The sequence below is a fragment of the Acomys russatus genome, chromosome 13 (assembly GCF_903995435.1).
Source record: "Acomys russatus chromosome 13, mAcoRus1.1, whole genome shotgun sequence".
Lineage (NCBI taxonomy): Eukaryota > Metazoa > Chordata > Mammalia > Rodentia > Muridae > Acomys > Acomys russatus.
In genome coordinates this window covers 27,240,579-27,255,866 of record NC_067149.1, presented here as the reverse complement: position 1 = coordinate 27,255,866, position 15,288 = coordinate 27,240,579, and the positions used below count along the sequence as shown (strand labels likewise).

The 15,288-nt window shown below is 45.0% G+C and overlaps 1 protein-coding gene across 14 annotated transcripts in view; it reads left to right on the top strand.

Annotated features, from left to right (window-relative positions):
* Foxp1 (forkhead box P1) overlaps positions 1-15,288 on the top strand; it is a 602,856-nt gene that overhangs the window by 526,111 nt on the left and 61,457 nt on the right. For all 14 annotated transcript variants that reach the window (XM_051154977.1, XM_051154979.1, XM_051154989.1 and 11 more), the window contains one exon: positions 1,869-2,073. In XM_051154977.1, the coding sequence (XP_051010934.1) occupies positions 1,869-2,073 (205 nt within the window). The remainder of the gene's footprint in view (positions 1-1,868; positions 2,074-15,288) is intronic.

The window sequence follows — 15,288 nt, the reverse complement described above, 5'->3', positions numbered from 1 at the left end:
GTTTAATTTGCCTCAAGGTTTGATTTCAGGGGACAAGGAGTAATTGAATATGCCTAATAACTAAATGCTCATTTGGGACAAAATCCATCAAAATATAATTGGCATTTGATTTTTATGAAGGGAGAAGGAAACCCACGCTCAGCTGTTGAGGATGCATTTGAAGGGTCTCTGGCCACTCAATGTATTATTTGATGCTTCCTTTATAATATATATTAATTGCAAATACTTGAGCATTTGAACATTTTCCTGGAGCACTGCTCTAAGAGACCAACTGTTTTTGTTACTGCTCCTCTTAGAAAGGCGGGGAAGGTTATTGGTCTGCTGTGCAATAATTTACTCCTCTTTGATATGCAAACGATCCACGGTGAATATAAAAAAATCCTATCAGACTCATTTCACAGTTCTTAACCACTCGGATTCTCTGGAGTCCATCGCCTCATTAGACCAGTGCTCTCCAATGCTAGCATAATTAAAATCTTTAACAGTTTAGCAAAGTAAAGATGTTTGGCTGATCACATTGAGATGATTATCTAGCCATTGTATTCTGAGTGACAAAAATAAATTAAATTTAGACCTTGGTTGTTTATTATTATTATTATTATTATTATTATTATTATTATTATTATTATTATTATTATTATTATTATTATTATTATGTGTTTCAAGCGAATATAATGCACACAGCCTTCTTTTTTCAATCTAGTACGTTTTGCTTTGGTAAGAAACACGCCTGTTTCGGCTGCTGCTATCCACCTAGAAAATGGCTGGCTTTCTAGGAGAGCTGTGTTCCAGTTGATTGAGACAGTGAACTGCAGTCCAGACATGCAGTTCCAAGGTGGAGTTGCCTTGTGACGTACGGGCATGTGGTTGCTTTTCCTCCCTTGGAGGGAGCCATATCTTCCGCTCTTCTTAGGTGCAGTTCAGAGCCTGAACCTGTCTCTTCTGGCTTCAAATATACATTGAACTAGAATCTGGGAAGGCTGGCCTGTAGAAGCTTTGCCAATAAGATAAAGATAAAAAGGTCACAGTGGTGTGGTTAACGTACTGATTGTATCTCATCTTAGAGAAAATAGAGGTGTATTTTTTGAAGACCCCTGTCCATTTTGACCCCATTCAAACAAATAAGAGAACTTTATTACTCTAAGCTTATTTTCCTTTCCATTTTTATTCTGCAATGGCTCATTAACATTGATCTCAGAAATGACAGTAATAATAGTGTTACTTGTATAAAAAGTTACACAGTCTTTGGTAGACACATCCATCAATTAAGCATGTGGTGCTAGAAACCAAAATTAATGAGGAAGATAGGTGTGTTAATGAAATAATCATAGTATAATCAATTTGACTGTTAAAAGTTGAAAAGCATTTCAGGAAGATAGTATGAATTCATAATTTATGTCTTAAAGTGATTAATAAAAAGTATATTTAATAACAAAGCTATTTGTCATCATTTAAGACTTAAGCACAAAAAATTACTCATTTGGTGGTCCGTGTTGTCATGAGACTGTAGTTGAACAACTTTATTTTGAGGCCTCCTTCGTGCCTAGAAATTAGCTAGGGTGTCTCTCCTCTTGTGAAACTGAGCATCAGCCCCTGGGTGGAGGGAGTCATGCCGTTGCTGTATCCCTGCGCTCTGCAGCCTTTCCAAGTTGTTCTGTGTGAAGAATGACTTCAATGGCCCCTTGGTGGGAGGATGCACTCATCACCACTGTATTTGCCTTAGTTGGGAGGAGGGAAAAAAGAAAGTGTGAACATCCCAAAGCCCCCCTAACACTAGGCTTTGTTTACTGACTCTTTGATTTAATTACTGTTTGAAGAGGACGGAATTAGCTGTTAATTGATTTGATTATCCAATTTGTTTGTTTCAGGCATGATTCCAACGGAACTGCAGCAGCTCTGGAAAGAAGTGACAAGTGCCCACACTGCAGAGGAGACCTCAGGCAGCAACCACAGCAGCCTAGACCTGACCAGCCCGTGCGTCTCGTCCTCAGCACCTTCCAAGACCTCCCTAATCGTGAACCCGCACGCCTCTACCAACGGACAACTCTCAGTCCACACTCCCAAAAGGGAAAGGTAGGAGCATGCTCGGCACCGCCTGTGGTCAGCACTACTGGCTTCTATCTGGAAGGGTCAGGTGGCCCTGCCCAATTCTGTGTCTCCGAGAATCCTAACTGTACTCATGGGGCTTGGATGCATACGTGACTACTTCAGAATGTATTCCCTATGGTCTGAGTGTGAAGCATCTAATTACTCTCACCTTTTCAACATGGTGTGAGCACTTTCTTAGATCTGTACTCAGCTTAGGAGCCCTGGCAGAAGTGGAGTAGTAGTTCCTCTTTGGAAGGGTTAGCTCTCAGAGCTTCCAGGCCAACTGTGTGCTCTGTCAGGCGCTCACTCCGTATAAGCTGAGCTCCTTGGCTCTGAGCACCTTCTAAGGAGACAGCGGTGTTTGTTGTGGGCAACTCTTGGTTTGAGGAAACACAGCACTTAATGCCGATTTATGTTGCTCCCAATAAAGGCAGGGAACCCATGTTATTCATCGTGTGTCACAGAAGGAAACATGAGGCCTTTTCAGCATAGACACTAACTGAAAATTTGAAATGGCCATGAGCTGGCCCGAAGCACACATTCTCCTGATGGTCCCTAAGTTAGCACTGTCCCAACTACTGCGCTCCTGTTTATAAGTTGTAAGTTAAGGCTCATTATTTTCTTTCTTTCTTTCTTTAATTTTTAAAATTCTGTGTGCATTGGTATAAGGGTGTCAGATCCTCTGGAACTGGAATTACAGACAGTTGTGAGCTGCCATGTGGCTGCTGGGAATTGAACCAAGGTCCTTTGGAAGAGCAGACAGTGCTCTTAACCACTGAGCCATCTCTCCAATCCCAAGGCTTTATATTTTCAATGCCTCGAGCTTTTGATGAATGATAGTTAAAGCTTAGACTGTTTCTAAGATCCTGACTGGGTCATGTTAGCCTCAAGTCCTAAGGAAATGAAGCTGTTTGTTCATTCTGCTAAGCCCAGAAGCAGCATTGCCAGTGTTGAAGTACACTTCAGAAATGGGATATATAACGCCCCTCAAATGGAGCACTTTTTGCGCCTCACTATTTTTAGACCCCTTCCTATACATTTCACATGTAGAGCTTGCAGACACAGAGGGTGAGAAGGCTTACCAAGAATTTCTCCTAGCAAAATATTTATCAGGCAGAAGAAATTTCTACATTTAGTCTGTAAAGCACAAATGACACAGTGAGAAAGCTATATTAGAAAACTACTGTCTGAAATACAACACACAGTTTCTGCACAATTGCGCTGTGATGTGTTGGTGTGTGACCACCTGTACAGTGGTGGCCGGAAAATCTAATGGCAACGAAAAAAATCCCATCACTTACAACATAGTCATCATAACTGAATAGATGGAGGCATCACCCCAGTATCTGTAGCCAAGGTCACGTAATGAAGTCATTGTCTAGTCAGTTGTGTAAAAGTACGACACATACAGTTATGAGCAGGGCACAACCCTTGACGATGCAACCAGTTGACACGCTCACTGTACTCGTCCGTGTAATTGTTAGTTTAGGATGCACTTCTGTTTGTACCCCTCCCCACAGAAAAAGGCCAGCAGCCTCCTACATCATGTGTTACCTTATGCCTTGGTTGTGTTACGCTTTTCTTGTGTGCTTGGTTTTAATATTCGGTTGTTTTGGCCATCCCATCACGTCTGCAGGAGCAGTGGATGACTGTGCCACATGTGCTTGGCACACGCACACATAGCCTAGATATGACCTTCATAGGTACTCTCTGTGATGTGGTCCGTGTCCCAGAAGGTATCTCTCCTGAGTGGCACACATGCTTATACATCTGTGTGTGTGTGTATTGGATTTGAGCTTAAGAACTATCAGATTCTCGTTGATGAGCATAACACATATGCCATAACGAGTAACTGCAAGCCTCCTTGAAGATTTCTTTGGAATGTCTCTGGTAGACATGGAAAGGACTAAAAGATGCTTTAAACTTAGATGTCTGGGAGGAACTGAAGAAGAGAATGGCAAACAGGAAGGGTCAGCTTGTAGTCGGGGCCAGACATAGCCTTCTAGAAGCGAGGGACGCATGTACCTGGAAACCAGCCTTCAGTCTCACCTTGGAATCTATTACAATGTCTTTATTGCTTTTCTTTTTAATTTTCCAAGTGGCAAGCCTTAGATGGCTTTAAAGGAGAGTCGAGGCTGCCGCCCTTTGTGGTACTGGCTTTCCCTGTCCCGGGCTTGATGCTGTCCATTTGCTGCAGAGCGATTGAATTACATCTTTATCCATAGGCGGAGCAGGAGACCGTGCACTGAAAAATGCCGACTGATGCACTTAAGGTATTTGTTGCAATCTTGTCGGCCGCTGTGGAGACTGCACCGATTTTCTGTGACACAGAAAACTCTCTCTGTTTAGATGCACTGTGCTCGGTTTCATCCTAAAAGGTTATATATCTGCAGTCTGGTGACAGAACAGCAAGGGCACAAGCCAGGGAAGAATAGGCCTTTTCATGTCTGAGGACACATTGGAGAGTAAGTGGATCTAAGACATAGTCTAATTCCTGGAGACTAAGTTTGTTTGATTTTTTTTTTTTTTTTTTTTATGGTCCTTATTTGTCTGCACAAATGTTGCATTTAATCTCCTGCTAAAATTAGACTGTGGATCAGAAGAGAATTGAGATTTCCATCAGCCTGGGTCTGGATGCGAGAACAGGCTTCGTTTTTGTTACACATGCAGAGAGGAGGGGACTAGAAAATTATATGATGTTGCTCACTCCCTTGATCACCCCATTGTATATTATCTGACGCGCTGCCAATGGTGGCTGGATTCACAGGAAGCGCTAGTGAAGGCATTTTGTTTTGGTCTGTGGTGAAGGCAGGGCCGTGTATATGGTGAGCAGAAGCTTAGCTACAACGGGAAGGTCCCGCCTTTTTCCAGCAGCTTTTGGACGGGTTATAACGCCTCAGGTTAAAGATGCCTTGGTGGCTTTAAGCTTATGAAATTGGTCATTCAACAACCTTTTAGCTGGTGTTGTATAGATACAGGTACTTTAAACTGAGTACTGGTTTGTCTTTACCTTGTCAGGGTGGATGCTCTTTGTTTGTCTGTCTGTCTGTCTGTCATTATGGTGGATTTTAAAATCCCATACGTGGTGGCCACTTTAGCAAAAGAGAAGGAATAAAGTTTGGGGTGTGGGGCCTGTGTCGCTTCTGAAGTGTGTTCTCGCTTGTGCTGTCAGGAAAACTCCTCAGGAGTTCTCCATCCTACCATGAAAGCCGTTTATCCCTCACTGTCAAGGGCATTTGTGAAATGCGTATTCGTACAAGCTCCCCCTTGATTGCCAGGCATGCCTTTTCCCCTCCACCCTGCAGAGCAGTAACCGAACAGGCAAGAGGCCATGCCACCCTGCACAACCTGGCAGACCCGTCCTCAGTTAGCAGCCTTCGTGGGGGAAAGTCTTTTTCCTGAATAGATCTAGGAGCGTTGGAGAGGGAAAGAGAAGGGTTGTTGTTGTTGTTGTTGTTGTTGTTGTTGTTGTTGTAGTAGTAGTCATGGGCTGTGTAAGGCCCCTACCTGGCTCACATTGCTCCATGGCACTTGGAAACCTCCATCCTCCCTCGCTTGTCCCTTCCGTTTTGCCGCTTCTCTGAGCAGCCGCCGCCGCAGCAGTAGCTCTGGGGTTTGGTGAGCTGCAATCTGTTAAGGAGATAAATAATGTGCTTTGGCACGACACTCCTACTCTCCTCTTTAATTTGTCTTACACAAGGAAAATTATAATTAAATCATTCAGGGTAAACCCTTGAGTGTAGAGAAGGGAAGAAACACACTTTGGTAAAGATTGCCAATAGAAACCCACTTCCCTGTTGCGCAGGGTGGAGCCGTCCATCAGTATTCAGCAGCGTGTGAGGAGGAGCGGCCCATGTGATTTGCGAGGCGGATGCCAACACTCAGATCAAGGCTCGTTAAGATCCTGTCGTGGACGGTCAGCATCGTTAGGATTCAGTGCGGTGGCCGCGCTTCCTGCTTTGAGTCTCTCCTGACAATTTAATAATGTTTATTGTGCTGATTATATATAAAGCCATTGGTGCAATAAACACCCCCGTTGTCAGTGCCTCCCAGGAGCATGGTGGGATCAAGTTGAGCGTGCCCAAAGCTAAAGGAGAGACACGGGAGGAAGCAGGTGTGCTGCAGCCTCCTTGCTCGTGTGTTGCTGCTGTGGAGCCAGAACCTCTTATTAGACAGACAGAAGTGAGACTTAGGATGCTGTGAAGACATTACCTTGCTCACTTTACTTGTGGACTGTCCCCCTTCAGAAAATTCAAAGTTTTGGTGTGGGTAAACAGAATGCAAATGAAACATTTATTAAAATGCTAAATTTAGTAAGCCCTTTGAGCTTCTTGGATCAAAGCAGCTATGTAAATACAAATAGCAATTACTACTTAAGTAATTGCCTGAATTAAAATTCTAAATATCACATTATATTATTGTGCACCGGGGAAGGGAAGGCACATTAAATCAGTGTCTTCTTGCTGCCAGTTGACGCTAGTCTCTTGCGTATGGGGTGATGTCTCATTTTATTCGCAGGACTACATGGAGTGCAGTGGGGACCGTTCGCCCCATTTTATAGACGAGGAAGCTGAGTTACAGACATTAGATGACAGCTCTACAGTTTTATGACTGATTCGTGCCATAGCCAAGATCGATATTCCAAGTCTGACTTTTAAAGTTTTTCCATTCAATATAGAAGTAAATACTTAAGTGAAATTAACAACCAGTATCCCTAAGAGAATATTCAAATTTAATTGCAGTCCAACCAAACATCAATTATAACCTATTGTTGTGTGCAAATTACAACACTTAAAGGAATATATGTTCCCTATTTATTTTCCTATAAATAAAAATAGTTCCTAAGTCTTTTTTATCTTTGATGAGAGGAGGTGAGCTTCATAAGGTATAAATCACTTATGGTCTGAAGTAGTATACGAGGCTAAAAAAACAAATCTCCTGCATAAAATGCACACAGATGAATGTAAGCAAGCCTGTGTCTTTACAGGCATTCCCGCTTGCTTTCTGCCCTGCCGTATAAATCTTGTGTGTCCTTGCTGAATGCGTCACGTGGCCTTTCTTCTATTTCAGCTGTCTTCTGCAGTCCAAATTAGGAATGTCCTTCCCTGACCCCCCCGCCCCCCCCAGTCCTTCTCAGCTTTTTGACTTCAGTTCAGCCATTAGTAAATGTTTTATAACAAGTATTTCTCGGATTCACAGCTCTGCTCAACATTCGTTGCAAGACTTCCTTAAAGCTTTTGGTTAAAGAGTTTTTCTCTCAGCTCTGCAAAGATTGTGGTTGTGTGGCCTGTGCTCTGCTTGTTTGTTCACAAGACACAGGTGGCCCACACTGGAGCTCTTCGCCACTGTGAGATCTAACCTGCCCTCACTCCAGGCGTGGTATTACTTTCCGTGTCCTCAGGCTCGCTGTTGATATAGTCTTGTGTATTCCTGTTGCATTTTCTGCACCGTACAGCTGGCAGCTGCCGCCGAGTAAGTCCCAAAAGCCTTCGCTTGGCCTGTGTGCTCTGGACGCTCCGGCTGATTCCCGGTCGTCTTTTTGATTTGTGGCCCCTGTGCTGTCTATTTATCTGTATCTCAGAAACATTTGTGTTTGTGGCCCCCGATACTTGTGAACATCAAGGCGCTTGGAAATGTGGACTTCCCTGGTGTGTGTTTTGTTTTGTTTTGTTTTGTTTTTTTCTTTTTTAAAAGTAACAAACAAATTTTGATGGACGTTGGTACCTTTGGCTGGATTACTAGCATTGTAGAAGTCCGTTGTTCAAAACTGTTCTGGATGCAGGAAGCTTTAACTTTGCATATTCTCACAGTGACATTTAGGGTCCAGTGAATCAGAAATTTCAGCAGTAATTTCAAGTTTCCATTTTTTTGTGTGTGTGAATAATACTTTCACCCTGAAATTTTTTGTTTCTTGTAAATCGCTTTTTTTTTTAAAGCACTGAGAAAACTCCCTAATCTAATCATTCTTTCCACTAAAGCATTTCTGAAAGATACTGCATGATCAAATACTGGCTTTGTACTTATAGCCCCTCCAAGCTGCCATGCTAGACACTTAAGTGATGTATTACAAAGGTCCACACCAGCCAGAATCAAACCCCCTGCATAATTCTGTAAATAATTTGTTGGGGCAGGGCTGTGCTCATTTGCCTATTTTCACGTGAGACTTACATATCTCACGATGCCAAGCATGAGCATTGTAAGCCTAAATCTAGCGGCCCACTCACTAAAAACAAAGATACTCACCTGAACTGAGGTGACGCATTTATTACCTGGCCAGTGTGAAGGAAGCTTCCTGTTTAACCATTAGGCTGTTTCTCAGATCCTGCAATGATACTCTCAGACTTTTGTTTGTTTCTCGGTGTCGGGGATTCAGGGTAGAGGAGGTTTTTGTTGAGTGCTGAGCATTCCAGGCCACTTTTTAGGGCTTGGGTTCCCTCGGTCTATTAAGGTGTATGTGACTTGATATTTGTCACACAAATGCTCTTGCTATCCAGAAGTGCTGACCTGGAGTTGTGCTGTGTCTTGAATTAAGACCTACTAAACTAGGAAGTGTGTTGTCATAGATCCCCAGAGGATGGTCACAGATGCCCATTCAATTAAAAAAAAAAAAAAAAAAGCTTCACCAGCAGTCAGCTAGTGCAAAAAGACATATTATTTATTCCCAATAGTTGCTTAGCATCCTAGACAGGTCTACAAAACTAGTGGTTTGCTACTCTTCACAGGCTGGTAGACATAGCACTGGAAAGCCCAGCCCTGCCCACTCCTTGTCCTCAGGAGACACTAAGGACTTTGAGTTGAGGACCATGTCTTGCCACTGAGGCCAGAGGCAAGGGGCATAATCTCTTTGGGGTTTTCTGCTCTTTTACTCTTTGGGAAATGAGAACATGATGGGCCACGGTGATGACACACAGCTTGAATGGTAACAGTTATCTGCCTCACTTCCCTGTCATGTTCTCAAAGAAGAGAGTGGAGATGCTGGAAAGTAATTGTGTATGCAGCAGAGTGTGGGGACCACTGGTTTCATGAAGAGTGAGGGACAGGAGGACAAGTAGTCATGGAGAACTGGGCAGACTCCAGGTGATGGCCGGGTGGTGATCATCTTGCTGGAAAGCCAGCTCTCATCCCTATCACCAGTGCATCACTAGAGACAGAAGTATCTTGCATGTCTGGTGCAGAGGCAGACGCCTGTAATCCTAGCACTCAGGTGGCAGAGGCAGGTGGATCGCTGTGAGTTTGAGGGTAGTCTGGGCTACAAAGCAAGTCCAGGATAGCCAAAGGCTACACAGAGAAACCCTGTCTCAAAACAACAACAACAAACCCCCCAAAAAACAAAAACAAAATTCTTGCTTAGTTCAAATAGGAGCACCGTGGGGCTCAGCAGCCTTCTGAAATGAACCACAACCATACTATAGGGCACATGGCAGCCATCACGCCCTGAGAAATAGGAATCTGTTTATTTGTTTCATTGCTCCTGAGTTGCTCTTCTGGGTGTCCGTAGAAGGACGAGAGAGAACTCTTTCAGGGAAGTGTGACATGGTGCCTCAGCGCCTCTCATCATCCACATGTGCGAGGCAGGCTCAGAGAGAGAAACTCGAAAATGTTAGAATGCCATAAGGGAAAGGTCTATAGATTTTTTTTTCTTGACTGTTCACTTTGTGGAGTGATTAAAAGAAAAAACAAAACAAAACAAAACAAAAACCAAAACCCATCATTCTCAAACAGCTGTTGTCTGCCACCTCGATAAAGTGCCTCTTACCCTAACACAGCGTCATTGGACTCTATAGATCTTACCCTGGTTATTGTGATTAACTGACAAACGCTTTCCAATAAAATGACATCATTGGCATAAGAAATTATGTTCGTTTCATAAGTTTCTCTTAAATTTAGCTGATTTTAATTTTTTTCCTTTGTATGTTGGATGCTATGAATCCCTAACTTTGCCTAATCTGCCAGATTTTTTTTTTCCACTCCAAATAGTATTTGAGGCCTCATAGTCTTTGATCTTGTGGCATTCGTCACCTAGTCCCTGGGTCTGTACCGGCCCAGTCTGTGTCCCTTCCTTCTGGAGACATGCATTTGCATTCTAACCCTGAGGGTGTAAAGGAAGTGTGCAGCCGGAGAAGAGTGAGAGCCAGGCTTTGGGGACCTGCACTGGGTTTTTATTCCTGCTAAACCTCACCTCTGGCCCACCTGGATTAGCTGAAGAGAAATGGCTTCTCAGTGGGCATTAGAAACAACCAGAGGAGGAGGCAGAGGGCTAGAGTCTCCACCTAGGCAGCCATATGACTTGGCTAAGACCCAGGGTCATCCTGTTCTCATAAATGGCAAGTCTCCATGTTCCTAAGTCAATAATGGGGCCACTGCTAGGAATGTAACTAGAGGTCACATTGCTGTCATCTCAAGATTCATAAAAATGCTCTTCTTCTGTGCGGTTCCCTGGCAGTTCTTTGCAGTGTTTGTTTCTTGCATCTGTCTTTCCCCGAGCCTGCCTTTGTGGGCCTTTGTAGGGGAGATACCCCTCTTGCAGGCTGGCTCACCGGGGTGATTCACAGGAGTGCGTTACATATGTAGAGCATGCCTGAAGTTCTTTATTCTACCCCCTTTTGTGATCAGTCAAGGCCCAAGTATATTATAGAGTGTAGTCTCCTCATTAAAACAATAGCGAGAGCTCACAAAGGGAAATTGTTAATATGTGTTCCAGCCTGTCACTTCTGCCTGTGTGAATACAGAAGATAACCACTCCTCTGGGAAACTACTTCGGGAATTGAGCAACACATCCGCTAGCCAGAGAATTCTCCTAACTGCAATTTTCCTTTTTGTGTGTACTCAGAAATAACATCCTTATGGGCTCCTCGGTGCCACCGCACAGACAGAGCACAATTGCCACAGCCCAGGTGGCGTTAATATGGGACAATCCCCCGGGCACATGTCGCCAAGAGTTGTACAGCTTGTTCAGTGTCTTCATCCATATGGCAATCTGTCCCATTCACAGAAAGGCATCAGGGCTGCGCCGGGTGGGGGCCGTGGTCAATGTAGTGTGAAGAGCGGCCTCTGCCCATGGCTGCCTCCTTCGTATGGCATATTTAATTGTAGATCAGCAAGCACACATCACACACACACACACATACACACACATGCACCCAGCCTCATGTGCTCTCGTAACTTAAGACGCACACACTTGTTTCCTTTCAGTTTCAGCTACGTGAGCAGGCAACACTCTAGTGCTCAAAACATCCATGACGACTAGAAAGTCCTATACAGAGACCCTTCTGGCCTCTCGTTCAGAAGTAACTCAATGTAAGGACCATGTGCTCAAATTCTTCCAGAAACTGAAACACGTTTCTTGTTCTCTGTGTATGTGTGTGTGTTTCTTTTCCTTTCTTACAAATAGTTTAAAAAAAAAAAGTTGTCCAACTTGAATTGTTGAGCTATAGATGACTTAAAAAAAAAAAAGTAAAGGGTGTGTGTGTGTGTGTCCGTGTGTCCGTGTGTGTCCGTGTGTGTCCAGCCTTAGAATGGTGAAACAAAATGTTCCCCTTGGAGGGAGCTCTGCAGAAACTGGGAGACCCTCTAGGACTCTGATGTGAAAGGAGGGGTATTGTTAAAGGCACTTGGGACATTTTACCAGAAGGCACCGCAGGCTCCGTTTAGACACTGGCCCTGCATCATGTTCTGCTTTTGTGTAACTATTTGTGTTCTTGTTTGGTAAACAGACCCCATAGCAACTGCAGACCATGAAGTGATCTACCTGTAAGACTTCCCTAAACAGGCAGAGGCTCGTGACCTTCAACTTGCAGCTCTCATGTAGTCCTCAAGGGAAGTAGTTGCGGGCAGGCCTGGTCTCTTTTCTTTCTTTCCTACCTTTGCTTAAAAAAAAAAAAAAAACTCCGGGAAGACTATCTTTGAGGAATCTTATGTGCAATTCGTGTTTTCCACGTTGGCTGTGAATATTGAAAGAGCTTGACGTGACAATGGCAGGTAGAAGGGGACAGTAGCCTCCTGGGCGGGCGCGCGTGTGTGTGTGTGTGTGTGTGTGTGTGTGTGTGTGTGTGGCGGGGGGGGGGTGGGGGGGGAGTGTGCAGTATGTGCTTCCAGAGAGGCAGGCTGAGTTACCCAGTACAGTTCAAGGTCACCGCATATCCTTGTCAGTGGGTACGTTTCTCCTTTTGTATCCGAGCCATCGACCGCAAGATTCTGGTGCACATGAGCCCCTATATTCAACTCACATTTCTCCATATGAGTCATAGCTATGACAAGAGCGAGACGTCTCGTGTTAAAGATCAGTGTGAGAAATAAATGGCAGTTTACTTTAATTAGAAAAAAAAATTGACACCAAGAGCTGGGATAATCCAGTGGCGTTTGAATAAATTAGAGGATGGCGCAGACCGGAGTCAAACTCAACAAGGACAAAGGGGAAGTTGTCCAGAGTTCAGCAGCAACAGCAGCAGAATGTGTTTCTAAGTGGGACACAAGTCAGGGAGGGGACGGTACTAACGTATCTGCTCAACCAGACTTGCCCGATGGCAGCCACAGACCAGGCGACTGGGCTCCGGGAGTCACAGCTGTGTGGCTTCAAAGTGTTTTCTGGGGGAACATACGCTGCAGTAGAAGAGAACTAGAGAAAACACAATGCCATAATGAAAAGACACTTAAATGGGCCAGGAAGGCCCAAAAAGGAGCTGTGTTACCTCGAGGACTTAAGGTCACTAATTGGATAAACAGGCAATTCAGAGCTGGTGAATGATCTTTGAACGGGTCAGGGAACAGTTCTCCAGCTTCAGGGCACAGCAGAAGCAAAGGCCCTGAGGCAGAGGCAAAAGTAGAGCATGCCTTGTCAGGCCACTACCCTGTCTTACCCAGGTCAGGGTCTTTGTGTGGGGAGATGGGCACCAAGGCAAAGCTGCATAAAGCAAGCTAATTCCTCCTGGTGGGCCCCAGTTTTCCACCTCTGGAATTAGTGCAAGACGCCATACTGGGTCTGGCCAATAGAGTAAACCATGATGACCGAAGAACTTATAAATGTTCTAGGTGTCCGCACACGGTAGGTCCCCATCAGCCCTCACGGCTGGCTGTTCATTACTATTGAATGTATTTATCAATAAATTCAAAGCAGATGTGTTTTATACCAATTATAGTTTCTGGGTATTGAAAGGCAACAGTGATACAGCTCTTCCCCTTGGGGATCTCAGTTTAACCAGAGAGACAAATGTGGAGCCAGACACTTGTGACAGAAGCATGCAGCTAAATCTAACACAGTATAAGATCTGCTAAAAATAAACATGGCTGCCAGCAGGACACCAGAGTGCAGCTATCCCTTCACACACATGCTTCCTGCAAGGATTTTAAGTGCACCGCCCTCCCCCCCCCCCCCAGCCCGTGGGGCGGGGAGAAGGTCAGCCATCTCATCTGATGTCAACATCCTTGTTACCCATCACAACTGGCCTGGCACTTAGTAGGTGTAAATCCACTGCAGGGTGGATGTGGAGAAGAAAGTGGGCCAGTGAGAGATTGACAGGCACAAACCCATTAAGAGCCCTTCAGTCTTTTGGCCCCTTCATTGCACGTACAGTTGGGTGTCCTGAGGCATTACCTGCAGTTAGGTTTGTGTTAGGTAGAGTTGAAGCTTAAAAAAGCATGCACCATCAGCACCTGCAGGGCTGGCTGAGCTGCACATGGCTTTGACTCAGTAAGTGACAGTGTGTGTGTGTGTGTGTGTGTGTGTGTGTGTGTGTGTGTCTAAAAACTGATGTGTCCATCAACTGTTCTCTGGGAACCAGTTGGTACCTGTGTGCCGTGATGTCCTTTATGGGTGTGTGATGGTGCTTGATGATGTCTTCTCACTGTTCAGAAGGTCAGAGCATCAGTGTAAAGTGTGGTAACTGAGAAAAATCTGGCTTTCACTGCTAAGACTCATCGCTCCAGAGAGAGAGAGAGAGAGAGAGAGAGAGAGAGAGAGAGAGAGAAGGTCTCAAGGCTGTGGCCCAGTGTAAAAGATCCCGGGGTTGGCCTTTGTGTTCTCTCTAGGTGCTGCCCGGCTTTGTCTGTATAAACTCCTCTATTTAGTGTCTTTGTGCTTCCCTGTGTCTGAGATTTCACTCTTGCCTGAGCTCCTACAGATGCTTTAAGGCCCTGGTGACATGTCACAGCACTTTTTGTTGGTGGCCTGTTCAGTCCTCTCTCCTCAGCTGGGGAATCGGACATAACTGTTTCAGAGCACGAGTGCCCACTGATCGTTCATAGCCCAGACCACTGGGACTCTTCATCATCCATCCAGAGGCTGAGAGAGTAAGATGTGTGTATGCAATACACACATTTATAATCTATGCTCACACATGCTTTAGACATTTCGATGGTATCTTAGGCGCTTAGAAACTGCATGTACCCTGATTTGAGAACTCTGAGCTGTGGTGGTTACCCAGAGATACTAATGAACTATGCTCTGCAAAGGATAAAAATTAACATAAAATAGCATGTGTTTCTGAGGAAACGAAAAAGCACGGTGGTTTTGAGCCAGCGGCAGTGTGTCCCAAACTTACTTGTTCCTTCCTTCCCTGTTGCCTTCGTCTCCTCATCCGGCTGCTCACACATGAGTCTTCCACCTCTGGAGAATGAGGTAAATCTCGGAAGTCCTGCACTGACTGATACCTGAAGCGGTGGTGTCGGAACTTTCAGCTGCGGTCTTGGGGGTTCTGGGCATTACACATCAGCTCCTCTGACATATGGCCAAGGTTCCACAGTGACCCCGTGACTCACCACTGCACACACACAGAATGAGATGCCTTCCCGGTGGCGTTAATAACTTCTGGATTAGTGGCCCCCATGTCTGTGTTGACACAGTTGCTCACAGCACGCCTTGGAAAGCTCTCTGCTTTCTTAATGAGACACCGGTGTTAATTCGGCCAATGGTATAAAGCCTTGGTTGCAAACTCTGAATGGGCTTTGCTGGTGTCCGGAACAATGGCTGGACCTTCGCCGCCTCTCAGTCTTTATCTCCTTATTCCCTTGCTCGTCACCTTGCAAATACAGGTGATCTGCCTCTGTTACTACCCACACTGTGCGCCCTGGCCAGCCTTGAGTTCTGTAGTGCTCATTCTGCCCCTGCTCTATTGTCCCGCTGTGCCACACACTCCTGGTGACTGGGAAGACAGATACCAAGTCCCTCCCGGTATAGCTGACAAAAGGGGGTCAGGTCATATTGGT